Raw genomic sequence first — 18549 nt, 5'->3', positions numbered from 1 at the left:
CCCTTACTCTGCTCTGGGTCTCGCTTCCCCTCGCTCAGGGACTCAATTCCCCTCACCCTACCCAGGGACTCACTTCCCCTCGTGCTGCTCCAGGACTGCTGAAAAGAGAAAAGAAAAAGAACAGGTAGAGCAGGGGAGCTGAAGGTGAAGCCTCCTACTCTGCTGCCATCTTGCAAGGATCCTCCATTTATTTTATCAGTATTAATTTCTGTCAGTTCCAAATTCCCACTAATTCCTTTGCTCCTTATTAATTTTGGGAGATTCCTTGTAACTTTTTCCCTGAAGTTAGACACAAAGCATTTGTTTAGTTTACCTAACATCTTAGCATTCCCTGTAATTAATTGAAGAAGGCAGTAGTTGAGGGAAGGTCAGCTGTAAGGTGTCAAAAATATAGATTTGGGTTTGAAAGGGAGAAGGTGGGGTGAATGGAGATCGGTAGGGTGGCAGCAGGAAGGAGGATGAAATCCAGGCCTGAGATGTGCAGCTTTTTGTGGGAGCCAAAGAGAATGTCTATAAAATTTACCCGTACCAAGGTGAAGAAGCTTTTAGCTTATCGAGACCAGAAAGATATAGGCACCTGGTGGTGAAATCAGCTGAGATTTATAGACTAAGTGCTGATATACAATAGACTGTCAGCAGCCCACATTTCAAAGCTTACCCCATTCTTCTGGTTAGATTTGTCAAGAGTGCCATCTAACATTGAAGGTGAATTTCACAGACAGAAACCTAGAGTACACTCAGGTAACTGTGTGGACATGGCAGAAGATACCGTTGAAGTATTTCAAGGCCAAGTGATAGATTTGAATAAAACAGTGGATGACTTGGGATAGGATATAGGAAAATGTTTTTGAGGGAAATGCTGTACTTAGCATCAAGGAATGAGGACAATCAGTGACTTGGTTGTGGTCACTTGTTGATTTTGATTACAGGCACCTTATATTCCCATCCAGCACTCATAATGACCCTTAATCTATTGCCCTCTTGCATCCATGCCTTGCCTTTATATGCAAACGTTATCCTTAATTATTCTGAAAATTAGTAATTCTAATAATCCCACCTCCCTGCTTTCTCTCCTTGCAAAAAACACTATGCAACTCTGCAAGGGTCAGAGGTAGGGTATTATGAGAGGATTGTGGCATTTCATGTCTGTACAAGTGAGAGTCAGTACAGTCTCCTAGAGTGTTTGAATTACCTAGGAGCAATTAGAGGACTTTACCAGATCTTTCGTATTTATTTTGGGGTTTTAATTTGATTTTTCATCACTTCATTTGCTCTATGGTCTGTTTCCTGAAACGCACACGAAGACAAACATCAACTACATCTGGAGGACCATCGACTTGGTGAAAGATGCTCTTTAGTCTGCCTGAAACTTGCTGGTCTTCCAGGACAAGAAGACCAAGTGTTGCAGGCTGACACACTCCAAGATCCAGGGCTATGTGCTCAGAGATGTACTAAAGCTTGGGTCAGCTGCCACCTCACTGCAGTGGAGCAAGACCACTGTCTTTCTGTCAAAGTTAAATGGGTGTCTGTTCAGTTATTAGACCTTCCTGATGCCTCAACTGTATATAAACATAGTCTTGTAAAGTAACAAACGCCTTGGGTTTATTTGCTGGATAGAGTCCAACTCCAGTGTTTGTTTCTTTTTTCTATGGTACTGTACAGAACAGAATTGCATTAGTGACTGCGTATGTATATAAAGTTTTTTTTAGTAAAGTATTTTTGAAATGAGAAAAGCTTCTCCGAGGATGGTACATGGCTACTGGAGGTTAAGAAGTGTCAGAATCATAATGCATAAAATAATACAATTGTATGGAAATGGTAGATGGAACTGCTGAAATAAATGCAATTTATTGTGGATGCTGGATAGCTGAAATGAAAAAGTGCTGGAGGAACTCAACAAGTCTGGCAGGATCTATGGGGAGAAAAACAGAATTAACGTTGTAAGTCCAATGTGACTCCTTTTATTCAGAACAATTGGACTCAAATATGAACTCTGTTTCCTTCTCTACAGATGTTGCCAGGCCTGCTGAGGTACTGCACTTTGTTTTTATTTTAGATGGAACTATTGATCTTTTCCACGCAAACATTTTTTAATGCTCCTTTCCTAGTAGAATTCAAGAAGTATTGTTTAAAAATGAATAAAATTCCATTTTTTAAATGGCAAACAACAACATTTTGTCCTCTTCTGTTAAAAGTTTAATTTATTAATTAGAGTCATGGGGTCATATAGCATAGAAACAGGCCCTTCAATTTCACCCACTGAAACTTCAACCACTTCACCAGCTTAATTCCCTAGGATTAGATCTAGCACTGGCTTATCTCTAGAAGGACTATCTACGTACTGACATAAAAGCCTCTCCTGGATGCAATTTAAAAATTCCACCCTGTCCAATCCTTCACACTAAGGTGATCCCAGTGGATGTTAACAAAGTTGAAGACCCCACAAGCGTGAACAAACATTCCAGCAAGGATGATGGACCCATTCTGGTTTAGATGCAAACCATCAAACTTGTACAGATCCCAACTAACCCAAAAGCTCTCCCAATGAGCCAGAATCTAAAGCCCTCCCTCCTACACCCTTCTTTCAGCCATGCATTCATCTGACTTTACCTTCCTACTACTGCGCTCAATAGCACATGACACTGGAGGTAATCCTGAGATTATAAACTTCACAGTCTTCCTCTTTAATCTACTGCCTCTCTCAATTCTTGTTACAGGACAGCAATTTGTTTTTTAACCCATGCCTTTGGTACAGATGTGTTCACTCTCCACCTTCAGAATGCTCCGCAGTCTCTCTCAGTCATCCCCGACCTTGCCAGCAGGGAAGTAACATACCATTCAAGAGTTTCATTTGCTGCCACAGAAGTGCTTAGCAGTTTCCCTTACAGTAGAGTCTCCTGTCATTAAAGCTGTCCCTGCCTTTTTCCGCCCCTGCTGTGCAGCAGAGTTAACCATGGTGCCACAAACTTGGCTGTTGCTGCTTTTTGCCGAGAGACTGTCCTCCAACGGCACCCCTCCTCCCAAAACAGTATCCAAATGGTATTTCAGTGTGACAGGGGAATGGCCGCAAGGTCTCCTGCACTTCCCATCCAATTTGTAGCTGTTCATATCATGACCTTCCAAAGCACCCATTTTTGGAAAGGTTCATCTATAATTCCCTGCTGCTGCCTATTAGCTGTCTAAATAAACATCTGCTCAATCTTTCATGCAGAATGCTCAATAATGCTGCATATGTAAGTTAGAGACCAGATGTTAGAAATCTAGTGTTAGTTCTTTGAGTTGTCTTGTGAGAGATGGAAAATATTTTGCAGATCTGCACCAAACTTACAACTGTCCATAATGAAACAATCCAGTTCTTTCAAATCAAAAGGAATAGTCTAGAAATCACACTAAATATATAACTCATTAAGGTCTTCTAATTAAAAAGCTAAATTAAACTCTGAAGTAAATTTAATTAACAATCAAAATTGTGCCATAATTCCCTTCTCAGGTACTGGTTGCTTGGCACCCATGTCATGGATGTAGTGGATGGGAAGAGGCATGCATTGTGGGGGGGGTAGCAATTGCTCTCCAAGCAATTTTTAAAAATTTAATACACTGATGTTGAAGGCCAAAGTTAACTATAGAAATTGAGAACATTAATGTCGGAGAATCATATCTGTCATGATAACAAAGAGCATTTTTAGTAACAAAATACTTTATTAATTTCAACAAACACAAGCTTTAAAAGGTGTATGTTATCTCCTACTGAAGGAATAGACTTCTAGACAAGTGTTTAATAAGCCTTTTGTACTTGAAGAATGGTGCTACTTATTTTTTACTCATAACCTACCATCGAATTGTATTAGTACAGTATCTGCAAAAGAAACAAGTAGTTTTTGGGGCACATTACATGAAGAAACCCCAAAACTCAAAACAGAATTTAAAAGACAAGTTTTATTTGGTTTTCAGGAAGGAATCAATAGAGTGGACAAAATATGTTTTCTTTTAATTTTGTAATTTACGTAGATGGATGATGAGGACTCGCTGATACCACGGAAACTACAGGCTGCGCTAGAGCAGGCTCTAGAGCAAAAGAATGAACTAGTTACTCCAGATTCAGACAGCGAATCAGACGATGGTGAGGAATTTGTCATTTTGTTTTGAGTAATTCATTATAAATTAATTCTCTTCCATGCTTATTTAATTTTGGAAGTTTTTTTGATTAAATATGGGTAATTTTCTGTGTAAAGTCATGTTCAAGTAAAATTCAAATGTCCAGAAGGGGGCAAGCAAAACACTGGCCTAAAGTGTATATTACTGAAGGTTTAGTATAGTTAATGTTTTTTCTGTTATCAGCAATGAGGCTAATTTATTTCTATATTCTGACAGCATTTACAACATAGTAGTGCTATTGCTGGTGCCCCTGACTTTGTGACAGTACAATGGCATAAACAACATAACACTCAGTCTGGCCCTCATAACCAACGACTGAAATTGCTAGAAATGTTCAACAGATCTAGCAGCATAAGTAGAGAACTGCTTTTCCATGAACATGATGTGGGAAAACCAATTGTGGAAGTACAATATTGATTATCATGCCAGCAATTGTCTCCGGTACAATTGGCTGTAGTTGGCCACCAATGTGCTGGTTTAGTTTCATAAAAATCTAGCAGATGAGATAAGGTCACAGACCTAACAGCAGCATTTAGACATGAAGACATTTTTTTAAAGATATTAGTTAATTAAAGCAGTATGTTCATACAATGGAAATTCAACTAGAATTCCACTGAAAGAATTCTCCCCATAAAGTACCCTTCCAAACATTAGCCAGGAAATTGAGTCTCCATGTAATTTAAGATCACCAGTTGTACTGGAGGACAGGTGACATGATGTGGGAAAACCAATTGTGGAAGTACAATATTGATTATATATTCTGACTTAACATTAATGTATCGATTGACAATGAATTGTTGTTTAATTTATAAAATATCAGACCATCATTTACTGAAAAGCTACTTCAGCAGTCACTCTGACACATCAGGTCTCCCCCCCCCCTTGACATTAGTTAATGGAGGCACTGTACTCAGTCAACTCTCTACATACAAATCTCTCACTTCCAATAGCTGCAGTTCATTCTGACTCTCTCATACTTCCCATCATATTCACCTCGTCACACTTGTAACCCTACTTGTCATCCGAGTTAAGTTGGTACATTCTCTTTCATTTCCTCAGTTCAATTTTGGATTGTTTCCTACACATGGAGAGGTACACATGGTGGAGAGGTGCTTGATACTTTTCTACATCCCTCTTTAGGAATGTATTCTCCCTCTATTTCTTCTTTGCAAAAGCTACACATTCCAAAGTAAGACTTAAAACTTCTCTTCTATCTCAAAAGCATTGGTCTGAAGTGGAGATACTTGTCGCTGACCGCATGAAGTATTATGACCTATCTTGATCATAAGCTGCAGCATGGATCCAAAAGCAAAGATGTCAGAGAATCAAATATTGATGTGGCACATTGCTAGCTCAGCAGTGTTCCGTTTTGAATTATCAGCTTTGCACAACTCTTTGAGGTCTCTGTACAGTTCACTGACATGCAAGTGTTCATTGAATCTTTGAAATTTCCTATTTGATGGTGGCAAATTAGCTGTAGCTAAGTATTGATTACAGCTCCCTGGTTTTTCTCCTCTACTGCACTAATTCCAAAATAACCAGAAGTGAGGAGCCTGGTAGAGAAGTGCTGGCGGTGCAGGGAGGTTGGAAAACATGGAGCCAGAGATTCAAGGAGTGGAAGAGAACTGTGGTTGATGGAGGGGTACAAACATTGGAGTAAAAATGTGGAGAGGAGCCAGGATGGGGAAGTGTTGGAGTGCAGGGTTGCTGAAGTTGCAGGGGTGGAGATGTGCAGCAGATGTGGGTAAGGGGCCAGTGGGATGCTGAAGGTATGGGAGTGGGGAGAGGAGCCAGGAAGTTGGAACATTGGTGGGGAATGCAGGAAAGAGCCAATGGTTGCGAGGAGAGGAGCTAGGGGAACAGGGTTGGCTGGAATACTCTTGTTGGTTTAAAGGCAAGAGGGCAGGAGTGATGGTGGTTTAGTGGAAATGTCACTGGGCTAGTAATGCGGAGACTCAGCAAATACTCTCTGGGCATTGTTTCAAATCCTATCATAGCATCTGGTTGAACTTAAATTCAATGAATAAAATCTGGAATTGAGCACTAATTTCAGCATGGCAATGAAAGCTATTATTGGTTGTCATTTTAAAAAAATCTAATACAATAAGATACTTTAGCAAATGAAATCTGCCATCCTTATCCAGCCTGGCCTATTGAGACTCCTGATCCAGAGTGATTGAGTGTAAACTGCCCTCTGAAATGACTTTGTTTAGTTTGAGGTACTCAAAAATGGACAAAAAATATTGGCCTTGCCAGTTATTTCCATATCCCATCAAAGAACATTAAAAAAAAATTTGCTTCTGAGCCGACTCTGCAAAAAAAAAACCCACAAAGCATATGAATTAAGAGCCGGAGTATGCTACTGATCATATTGAGCCTGTTCCACCATTCAGTAAGGTATGGTTACTCCACATTTCTGCTTACTTCTACCAACCCTTCAGCCCTTGCTTATCATGAATCTATCTACCTCTGCCCTAAACATGTTCAAAGACACTGTTTACACCAAGTTTTGAGAAAAGACATTTCAAAGACTCAGGACACTCTGTGAGAAAACATTTCTCCTTACCTCTGTGCTAATGGACAACACATTAATCTTTAAAAGTGACCTCTCGTTCTTGATTCTACCACAAGAGTGAATGCCCCTTCCATGTTCACCCTGTCAAGAATAGAATTCCTGAAAAAGGCTGAGCTAAGCTGAAAAGATACCTTGATGTCAAAGTCTATAAGTTTTTAAAATTTTTCTTTATCTCTTCTCTCACACAGAGTGTAACACACTGAACAACCTGGTCTCAGAAGCCTTCATTCGCTTCTTTGTGGAAACTGTTGGCCATTATTCTTTATTTCTGACCCAAAATGAGAGGAATGAACGAATATTCCAAAGAGAAGCTTTTCGCAAGTCAGTGGCTTCCAAGAGTATCCGAAGGTTTCTGGAAGTCTTCATGGAGTCGCAGATGTTTGCTGGATTCATACAGGACAGGGAACTGCGAAAGTGCAGGGCAAAGGGTAAAGTTGAAGTTTCTAAGGCCCTCCACTATTACCATCACAGTGCATTTCATAATGTAACATTTCATACCTGCCTCCTTACTTTAACTTCGCCTTGCCGAGACGTTTAGTACCGAATATGGCCGTATTTTTGAAATATCAGTCAAATTTCTCTAACCCTTCATGACAGATGCATAGCCACTAGTACTTCATTCCATCATTTAGAGTTCAAAATACTTTTACTGGACCAAACCCAAGTTAAAAAGCTAAAATCTATCACATTGACAGCTGATTTTCACAGTTGAAATATTGCAACATTTCTATCATTTATTGTTACAGATTATTGCATTGTTGCACTATCACTGGGGAGATGGTAGTTTAGTAATGTCACTGGGCTAATAATGTAGAGGCCCAGGCTAACACACTGGATACAAAGGTTCACATTCCACCACAGCAGCTGCTGAGGTTTAAATTCACTTAGGAACTTAAAGCTATCTCAGACACAGTGACCATGCCAACTATCATCAACTGAATCATTAATGTACTTTAGGGAAAGAAATATGCCATCCTTATGCAAGCATGATCTACACATGACTCCAGATTCACAGCAACGTGGTTGACTCTGAAGTGGCCTTGCAAGCCATGAGGACAGTTATGAATGGGCAACAAAATGGTCACATTCCAAGAAAGAATATTCAAATACACAAAAAAGTAACTTATACTGATTGTGCTTTCAAAGAATGATTTTCTGAGAATGGTTCAAAGAATGACAAAGAATGGTCTTGTCATTCAAATACAGTAAAATTTGCATTATTTTACAAAGAACATAGACAATATAATGAAGCCCATATCCTGTTCTTATGTGGGTATCCTTCAGCACCTTCAGGTGTCTGTCACATTCTTCCTCATCTGAACAGATATAAATTCTGTGTCCTATGATCCTGCTCCACTAGCTACCTGACAAAGGAGCAGCGTTCTGAAAGATTGTACTTCCAAATAAACCTGTTGGACTACAACCTGATGTTGTGATTTTTAACTGAATATAATGAACAACACAGTAATATAAACCTGATAATAGACCCAACGAATAATGCTGAATTCGCCCAGGTCAGTTAAAAGTACAATTCAGTAACATATTATTCTGTAGTGCATCCAACTGATGTTAACTGTTGGCACAAAAAAATTGTTAGAATGGATAAATCCTCTGTTAAGAGAAGCAAATAGTTTCAGTGCCATTGTGATACTTTAAAGGTATTACATGGATAGGTCATTCATCATTCATGTTGTGGAAGATTGGACAATACTGAAACTGTTCAAAATGAAACTAGCAGGACATTGGCCTCACCTTGTTTTTGGCAGTAACTTCAAGACTACAGTGTAGGGGAATGTTACAGTTTGTTGTGCCAGCTCATTTACTGATCTGATTTCTCTCCACAGATGCTGCCAGACCTGCTGAACTTTTCCAGCAATTTCTGTTTTTGTTTCTGATTTCCAGCATTTTCTGTGTTTTAATCCAGAAATATTGGCATTGGTTCAGGTCCTAGTTTTCACTTGTGCCAATAAATTGGTTCAGGTCCTAGTTTTCACTTGTGCCGATAAATTGGAATGGCTATGGACTTCAAGTAGTTCAGGAACTGGGTTCTGAGGAAGGGTCATTGAACCGAAAACATTTTCTGTCCACATGCTGTTAGACCTGCTGAGCTTTTCCAGCAATTTCTGTTTTTATTGCCAATATTTCTGGGTTGGCAGTTATTGGCTTGTTGGAATGGTGGGGGGAAAGAGGCTGGTATTAGGGCAGTTGGATGCCTTTGGCTGTAAGGGAAATTGTCAATTTAGTGACAGCTGATGTGGTCAGTTAAACGCTGTGAACTGGGTTAAGATTGCAAAGTCACTACAGACAGACAGACAAAACCAAAATGCTCACACCACATCAGAGACTAGAACAACTGTAGCAAAGGAAGTTGTTAATAATTCCAATATGTTACAACTCAGCCGAGTGTGCAGCAATTTCAAGTCATCATGCAGTTACGTTGAAACATAATTAATTATCATGTATTAAATAAATCAGAATATGCAATGACTGTATAAAATTATACTCCTTTCTATGTTTAGCCTTGAACATTTATTAAATTGAGTTTCAAATTAATATGTTAATTGGTAAGGATCAGATAGCATTTTTGAAATGATCATTTTCCTTCTGATTGACTTGAACACTGATTTAATGATTTTGTAAAGGGTGATTTGATTGGACTTGATGCATTGTAAGCACCAATTGGATCTCAGACATCTGACTTTTAAACATCTGAGCCATGTAGACAATATGTTATTGGGGGACTGAATGTTACATTTTGTTGTAGATAGAGCCGTTCTTTGTTCCCTGAATACAGAAAACTCCCCAGTTTTACGGAAGTGCCGGTCTTTAATGTATCTGAATTTGCCCTAGCCAGGTTTCAGTATTCTAACCAAGTAACAAGCTGGCTATGGTATACATAAGCTTGGCTTCACTGTTGGTAATGGTGAGCAGACCTCACCCTCGGGCATATCTTGTTTGGCTGGAAATATTTAAAATCTGGTTACTGCATTTTCTGTTGAAATGCTTGTAAAACAAAACCTTGTCATTTGCAGCTGTTGGCGGCTCAGTGAGGCCACCCAGTTTGCATCAACCACATTAGGATGGACATTCTCTGCAACTAAAGACTCATAATTATTGTAACCTCTGCCATTTCAGTTCTTAGGCATCTCCAATATTTCCTCCAGCAAACAAAAAGCAAATACAAGGAGAAGTACTCCTCTGCATAATTTGTAACACAACTTTTTAAAAAGACATTTAAGATTTACAGAGGAAATCTGGGCCACTTAATTAGTGACAGGAATACACCCAAAAGAAGTGGTTAAAACAGCTTTTGGCAATGTGCAATTATTCAGTCAGACTTCTGGCACAGGGTTTTTTCTGCAGTTCTCAGGCAATAAACCACAGGTTTTTGCTGTCAGTGAATTTAATATCACTAGAAGAGCTTGTTACAGTTCACCACTTGATCTAAACAATTCTTCTGACTTGAAAACATGAGGAACATATAGATCTGTGACATTAAATGTTGATTTTCAGTTCTCCAAATATCGTGAGAATAATTACATCTTTCAATAAATATAGTTACTCGGGTCGCAGATTAAAATACAGCAAACGTCATGCCACATGTAGGTAATTTACTTCAATGAATTTCTCAGTATAAACCATGCTAAATGTTACCTCTAACTCCTTTTCTAATTACTGTACTCTATTTTAGCTTTGGATAGAAAACATGCATTTGAATTGAAGTTGCTGTTGAGGCCTCATTTACTGGATCTTATTTTATCCCCCTTAGGTTTGTTTGAACAGAGAGTTGAACAATATTTGGAGGAGTTGCCTGACACAGAACAGAGTGGAGTGAACAAATTTCTAAAAGGTCTTGGTAAGTGTACTTTTAAAAAGATTATAGAATGTTGAGAGAATAAGTTAAATTGGAAAAGGGTATCACAAGTATTATTCTGGTATAAAATTAGTGTTAAATCTCCTTATTTTGAACTGCTGTGCACAAGTTGTGTTTGCAACTGAACTGGACGCTCTGTTGCCTTAGATAACTTTTAGTTATCTGAAGTAGCCATAGGAAGGATCGAAAGGGAGGGGGGGGAGTGAATGGGCAAGAGAGGAAGGGTACTGGGGTTTCTGGTTAGGAATAATATTACCATGGTATTTAGGGAGGATATTCCAGGGATTATGTCCAGTGAAGTTATTTGGGTGGAATTGAGAAATAAGAAAGGCATTATCACCTTACTGGGATTGTGCTAATTAGCCCCTAATAATCAGCGGGAAATTGAGAAGCAAATCTTTAAGGAGATCTCTTATCTGTAACACTAAGAGGATGGTTATGGTAGGGTATTTTGATTTTCCAAACATAGACTGGGACAGCCATAGTTTAAGGGCTTGGACAGAGTAGAATTTAAGTGCGTACAAGAAAATGTTCTTACTTAATATGTGGATGTACCTACTAAAGAAGGAGCAAAACCTGACCTTGCTTGGGAAATAAGGCAGGGGAAGTGATTGAGGTGTCAGTGGGGGAGCACTTTGGGGGGTAGTGATCATGATTCTATTAGTTTTTAAATAATGATGGAAAAGGATAGACCTGATCTAAAAGTTAAAAGTTCTAAATTGGTGGAAGGCCAATTTTGACTATTTTAGACAAGACCTTTCAAAAGTTGATTGGGGGTGGATATTTGCAGGTATAGATATGGCTGGGAATAGGGGAGCCTTCAAGTATGAGATTTTGCGAGTGCAGAAACAGTATATTCCTATTAGTGTGAAGGGCAAGGCTAGTAGGTGTAGGGAATGATAGATGACAAGTGAAAGTGAGGCTCTGGTCAAGAAAAAGAAGGAAGTATCAGGTATGGACAGCAAGGATCAAATGAATCCCTAGAAGAGTGTAAGGGCAGTAGGAGTATACACCAGAGGGAAATCAGGAGGGCAAATAGGGAACATGAGATAGCTTTGGCAGATAGGGTTAACGAGAATCCAAATGGATTCTACAAATACATGAGGGGCAAAGAGGAGGGAGAAAATAGGGCACCTTAAAGATTAGCAAAGTCACCTTTGTGTAGGAGATGGGTGAGGTACTAAACAAGTGTTTTGCATCAGTGTTTACTGGAGAGAAGGATATGGAAGCTAGAGAACTTGGAGAAATCACTGGCGATATCTTGAAATGTGTCCATTATACAGAGGAGGAGATGCTGACTGTCTTAAAACACATAACGGTGGATAAATCCCTGAGATCTGATCAGGTGTACCATAGAACTTTGTGGGAAGCTAGGACATGATTGCTGGGCCCCTTGCTGAGATATTTGTATCATCGATAGTCACGGGCGAGGAGCGGAAGACTTGGAGGCGCAGAAGGTTGGCTAATGTGGTGCCATTATTTAAGTAAGGTGACAAGGAAAAGCAAGGGAACTATACACCAGTGAGCCTGACCCCAGTGGTGGGCAAGCTGTTGGAAGGAATCCTGCGGAACAGGATTTACATGTAATTGGAAAGGGAAGGACTGATTAGGGATCCCCTTGCCCCCTTGACCATGACCCCACCCCCCACCACCAAACCATCATCTCCCAGACCATCCATAACCTCATCACCTCAGGGGACCTCCCATCCACCGCCTCCAACCTCATAGTCCCACAACCCCGCACCGCCCGTTTCTACCTCCTGCCCAAAATCCACAAACCTGACTGCCCCAGACGACCCATCGTCTCAGCCTGCTCCTGCCCAACCGAACTCATCTCGGCATACCTCGACACGGTCCTGTCCCCATTAGTCCAAGAACTCCCCACCTACGTTCGTGACACCACCCACGCCCTCCACCTCCTCCAGGATTTCCGCTTCCCCGGTCCCCAACGCCTCATCTTCACCATGGACATCCAGTCCCTGTACACCTCCATCCCCCATCACGAAGGACTCAAAGCACTCCGCTTCTTCCTTTCCCGCCATACCACCCAGTACCCTTCCACCGACACCCTCCTTCGACTGACCGAACTGGTCCTCACCCTGAACAACTTTTCTTTCCAATCCTCCCACTTTCTCCAAACAAAAGGAGTAGCCATGGGCACCCGCATGGGCCCCAGCTATGCCTGCCTCTTCGTAGGGTATGTGGAACAATCCATCTTCCGCAACTACACTGGCCCCACCCCCCCATCTTTTCCTTCGCTACATTGATGACTGTATCGGCGCTACCTCGTGCTCCCACGAGGAGGTTGAACAGTTCATCCACTACACTAACACCTTCCACCCCAACCTCAAATTCACCTGGACAGTCTCGGACTCCTCCCTCCCCTTCCTAGACCTTTCTGTTTCTATCTCAGGCGACCGAATCAACACGGACATCTACTACAAACCAACCGACTCCCACAGCTACCTGGACTACACCTCCTCCCATCCTGCCCCCTGTAAAAACGCCATCCCATTCTCCCAATTCCTTCGTCTCCGCCGCATCTGCTCCCAGGAGGACCAGTTCAAAATACGTACAACACAGATGGCCTCCTTCTTCAAGGACCGCAATTTCCCCCCCGACGTGGTCGACGGTGCCCTCCACCGCATCTCCTCCACTTCCCGCTCCTCCGCCCTTGAGCCCCGCCCCTCCAACCGCCACCAGGACAGAACCCCACTGGTCCTCACCTACCACCCCACCAATCTCCATGTACAGCGCATCATCCGCCGTCACTTCCGCCACCTCCAAACAGACCCCAGCACCAAGGATATATTTCCCTCCCCTCCCCTATCAGCTTTCCGTAGAGACCGCTCCCTCCGCGACTCCCTTGTCAGATCCACACCCCCCACCGACCCAACCTCCACTCCCGGCACCTTCCCTTGCAACCGCAGGAGGTGCAACACTTGCGCCCACACCTCCCCCCTCACTTCTCTCCAAGGCCCCAAAGGAAACTTCCATATCCGCCACAGATTCACCTGCACCTCCACCCACATCATCTACTGCATCCGCTGCAGCCGGTGTGGCCTCCTCTATATTGGGGAGACAGGCCGCCTACTTGCGGAGCGATTCAGAGAGCACCTCTGGGCCACCCGGACGAACCAACCCAACCAACCTGTAGCACAGCATTTCAACTCCCCCTCCCACTCCACCGAGGATATGCAGGTCATTGGACTCATCCACCGCCAAACCACAACAACCCGACGGTCGGAGGAGGAGCGTCTTATCTTCCGACTGGGAACCCTCCAACCGCAGGGGATGAACTTGGACTTCACCAGTTTCTTCATCCCCCCTCCCCCCACCTTGTCTCAGCCGGATCCCTCCAGCCCGGCACCGCCTTCCTGACCTGCAGTCTTCTTCTTGACCTCTCCGCCTCCATCCTACTCCGACCTATCACCCTCACCTTGACCTCTTTCCACCTATCACATTTCCAACGCCCCTTCTCCAAGTCCCTCCTCCCTACCTTTTATCTTCTCCTGCTGAACACTCTCTTCTCATTACTGAAGAAGGGCCTGTGCCCGAAACGTCGAATCTCCTGTTCCCTGGATGCTGCCTGACCTGCTGTGCTGTTCCAGCAATAAAGTTTCAACTTTGATCTCCAGCATCTGCAGACCTCACTTTCTCCTGATTAGGGATAGTCAACATGGCTTTGTGTGTGGGAAATAATGTCTCACCAACTTGATTGAGTTTTTTGAAGAAGTGACAAAGAAGATTGATAAAGGCAGAGCGATGGACATTGTCGAATACCGCACTTTTGACCATATAGACAAAATTCCGCATGGTAGCAAGGTTAGATCACATGGAATACAGGGAGAACTAGCCATTTGGATACAGAACTGACTCGAAGATAGGATGGTGGTGAAGGGTTTCTTTTTGGACTAGAGGGCTGTGACCAGCGGTGTACCACAGGAATCGGTGCTGATCCACTGCTTTTTGTCATTTATATCGAGCACTAGGAAGGAAATTGAAGTACAGGTCCTCAAGGGTCATAATCTCTGGATTACTGCCTGAGCCATGTGCCAATTGGCATAGGGATAAGAAAATTAGGGAAGTAAACACGTGGCTAAGGGATTGGTGTGGGAAAGAGGGAGTCCACTTCATGGGGCATTGGCATCAGTTTTGGAACCGGGGGGATCATTACCGTTGGGACGTTCTCCACCTGAACCGATCGGGTACCAATGTTCTAGCGAAGAGGATAAATAGGGTGGTCAGTAGGACTTTAAACCTTCTGAGTTGGGGGGGAAGGGAAAGTGAAAGCGACAGGGAGTATGGAGTTAAATGGAAAGATAAGCGGCAGGATAGCATATGTGCAGGCAGATTTAAACTTGAGACAGACTGGGAATGCAGCAAAAAGGAAGGATAACTTAGGACATCTTAAGACTTCCATATCGTAGCATTCATAACAAAGCAGACGAACTAACGGCACAGATCATCGTGAATGATTATGATGTGGTAGGCATCAAAGAGACGTGGTTACAGGGGGGTCAGGACTGGCAGTAAAACATTCAAGGATTTTCAACTTATAGAAAAGACAGGGAGGTGGGCAGAGGGGGCGGGGTTGCCTTGTTAGTTAAGAACAAAATTAAATCTATGGCGCTGAATGACATAGCTTCGGATGATGTGGAGTTTGTGTGGGTGGAATTGAGGAACCACAAAGGCAAAAAAACCATAGTGGGAGTTATGTACAGACCTCCTAACAGTGGTCAGGACCAGGGGCGCAACATGTACCGGGAAATAGAGAAGGCATGTCAGAAAGGCAAGGTCACAGTGATCATGGGAGACTTCAATATGCAGGTGGACTGGGTAAATAATGTTGCCAGTGGATCCAAAGAAAGGGAATTCATAGAATGCTTACAGGATGGCTTTTTGGAACAGCTTGTCATGGAGCCCACAAGGGAGCAGGCTATTCTGGACCCAGTGCTATGTAATGAACCAGACTTTATAAGATATCTTAAAGTAAGGGAACACTTAGGAAGCAGCGATCATAATATGGTAGAGTTCAGTCTGCAGTTTGAAAGAGAGAAGGCAAAATCGGATATAATGGTGTTACAGTTAAATAAAGGTAATTATGAGGGCATGAGAGAGGAACTGACGAAAATAGACTGGAAGCAGAGCCGAGCAGGGAAGACAATAGAGCAAAAATGGCAGGAGTTTGTGGGTAAAATTGAGGATACTGTACAGAGGTTCATCCCCAAGAAGAGAACGATTATCCGGGGAGGGATTAGACAGCCATGGCTGTGGTGGAGGCTGGTACAATTGCAGCATTTAAGAGGCATTTGGATGGGTATATGAAAGGAAGGGTTTAGAGGATATGGGCAGAGTGCTGGCAGGTGGGACTAGATTGAGTTGGGATATCTGGTTTATCTATCTTATTGCAAATGCTCCCCATATTCAGGTAAAGGTGAGAGGGGAAAGATTTAAAAGGGATCGAACGAAAACTTTCTTGCAGAGGATGGTGCATATATGGAATGAGCTGCCAGAGGAGGTGATGGAAGCTGGTACAATGATAGCATTTAGAAGCATCTGGATGGGTATATGAACAGGAAGCATTTAGAGGGATATGAGCCAAATGCTGGCAGTTGGGACTAGATTGTACTTAGAATATTTGGTTGGCATGAACAAGGTGGACCGAAGAGTATGTTTCTGTGCTGTACATCTCTATGGCTCTGAATTCTTACCTTAAATGAGTAATCTGTTTCTTGTATTTTCAAATCAAGATTGAATGCTGATAGTAGAGCCAAACATGTGATGTTTTAAGTAATGGTTAGGTAGGCATTTAATTCATTTCTTATTTTATTCCATGACTTAAAGCTTATCATACAAGAAAGTTAGCATGAAAATATAGGTTAAAAGTCTTATTGGAGGTTTGTTAAAGGCAAATTTTGTTGACTAATTTGATTGTTCTTTGAAAGAACATAACCCAAGAAATAGGAGCAGGAGAAAGCTATTTGACCCTTTGAACCTTCTCCATCATCAAAAGGTCATGGTTTACCTGATCATGGCCTTAACTCCACTCTTCTGTTTCCATTAGCCGTAACTTCTTTACAGGTTGAAAACATGTCTTACTCAGCCTTCACTGTATTCAATAATCCAGTCTGAATGCTTGCTGGGGTAGGAATTTTCAAAGTTTAATGACCCTCTGAGAAAATAAACCCCTCCTCATCACTGTTCTAAATCAGCAACTTCTTATTCTGAAACTGTGACCCCTTTGTTCCAGATCTATTGATAAGTGGTCACACCCTTTCAGCACCTGCCCTGTCAGGCAGCCTCAGAATCTTTCAAGTTTCTCTAATTTTTACCTCTCATTTTTAAAAACACCAATGAGTGAAGGCCCAACATAGTTCAGCCTTCATCTGAATACATCCTACATCTTTAGAATCAACTTAGTGAAACCGCTCTGAATTGCCTCTGATGCAGTAATTTTTGCAACTCACTAATGAAGTAACCAATGAAGTGGATGGGCATAGTGCATATGTATTGTGTATATGTATTTTCAAACGACACTTATAAAGTACTACATAATAGACTTGTCAGCAAAAATAAAGCCAAATTGCTGCATGGATGTAAACTTAGTATAAAAGAAATTAGAGTAATCATGAATAGTTGATCTTTTTCAGACTGAAGAGATGTATAAAAGATTACCCTTTATTTCCATTTTGTATCTTGTGTCTTCCACAATAACGTATCTTGTTTATCTATCCTATTGCAAATGCTCCCTGTATTCAGGTAAAGTGACTTCAAGTTTACATTTTACTTGTGGACGGCACGGTGGCATAGTGGTTAGCACTGCTGCCTCACAGCGCCAGAGACCTGGGTTCAATTCCCGCCTCAGGCGACTGACTGTGTGGAGTTTGTACATTCTCCTCCTGGTGCTCAGGTTTCCTCCCACAGTCCAAAAAATGTGCAGGTTAGGTGAATTGGCCATGCTAAATTGCCCGTGGTGTTAGGTGCAAGGTAAATGTTGGGGAATGGGTCTGGGTGGGTGCGCTTCGGCGGGGCGGTGTGGACTTCTTGGGCCGAAGGGCCTGTTTCCACACTAAGTAATCTAATCTAATCTAATCCTATTCTGAGCATAGTCATAGAAATCTACAGCACAGAAAAATCAGTCCATCAAATCTGCATCAATCAAAAAATAAGCACCTAACTATTCTAAGGCCATTTTCCAGCACTTGGACCATAGCCTTGTATTCTTGGCAGCACAAGTATATATATATATAAATACTTAAATGTTATGAAAGTTTCTGGGTGAAGACCCAACATAGCTCATTCCTTCATCTTTGCCGAGAAGCATGGGACAATTGATTCCAGTGAGTTTCAGATTCCCACCATCCTTAATAAATTTTTAAAATTTCCTCACATCCCCTCAAAACCTCCTGCCCCTTAACTTGAATGTATGCCTCCAGTCATTCATCCCTCCATCAAAGGGAAAAGTCTCTTCCTATGTAACCTGTCCCCCCCTGTAATTTTATATGTCTTGAGCATTGATCTTACTCTTTATGCCATATAACTTTAATCTCTTTATCCCCTTCAGCTTCTCATTGTCCACATTGATAAACTTACCTATTGCTTTAATTTTTATCTTCAGATTTCTAAATCTCCATTTGGTACAACCCTCCTTCTGAAAGTTACTTTGAAGCCATTTTCTTTACTCTGACTTCTTTGCTGTTGCAATTCTTATGCTTGGAATGCTGGCCTTTCCTGGCACTCTGTGGTTTCCATTACATGTGTCCTTATTTTGCACTATTACACTATCCTTTCTAGAGTATATGGAGCATAATTTTTGAGTATGTTGATGACACCAGAAATGGGCAGATACATGGCAGATGCAATTTGTTACAGAAAAGTAAGTGTGAAGTGATACATTCTGATCTGAACACTGAGGAAGTATAAACTAAATGGTAAACCTTAG

At 41.8% G+C, this 18549-nt stretch overlaps 1 protein-coding gene across 5 annotated transcripts in view; it reads left to right on the top strand.

Moving 5' to 3' along the window:
- The window catches only part of dennd2b (DENN domain containing 2B), a 465023-nt gene that overhangs the window by 442681 nt on the left and 3793 nt on the right, over positions 1-18549 (top strand). For all 5 annotated transcript variants that reach the window (XM_087996551.1, XM_087996548.1, XM_087996550.1 and 2 more), the window contains 3 exons: positions 4009-4120; positions 6919-7158; positions 10500-10586. In XM_087996551.1, coding sequence (XP_087852677.1) covers positions 4009-4120; positions 6919-7158; positions 10500-10586 — 439 coding nt within the window. The remainder of the gene's footprint in view (positions 1-4008; positions 4121-6918; positions 7159-10499; positions 10587-18549) is intronic.

Source organism: Chiloscyllium plagiosum, unplaced genomic scaffold (genome assembly GCF_037043375.1).
Source record: "Chiloscyllium plagiosum isolate Xiang-an unplaced genomic scaffold, Cpla_swu_hap1 HiC_scaffold_18, whole genome shotgun sequence".
Classification (NCBI taxonomy): Eukaryota; Metazoa; Chordata; class Chondrichthyes; order Orectolobiformes; family Hemiscylliidae; genus Chiloscyllium; species Chiloscyllium plagiosum.
The sequence above is the reverse complement of the archived record's forward strand: the minus strand, read 5'-3'. Positions and strand labels throughout refer to the sequence as shown.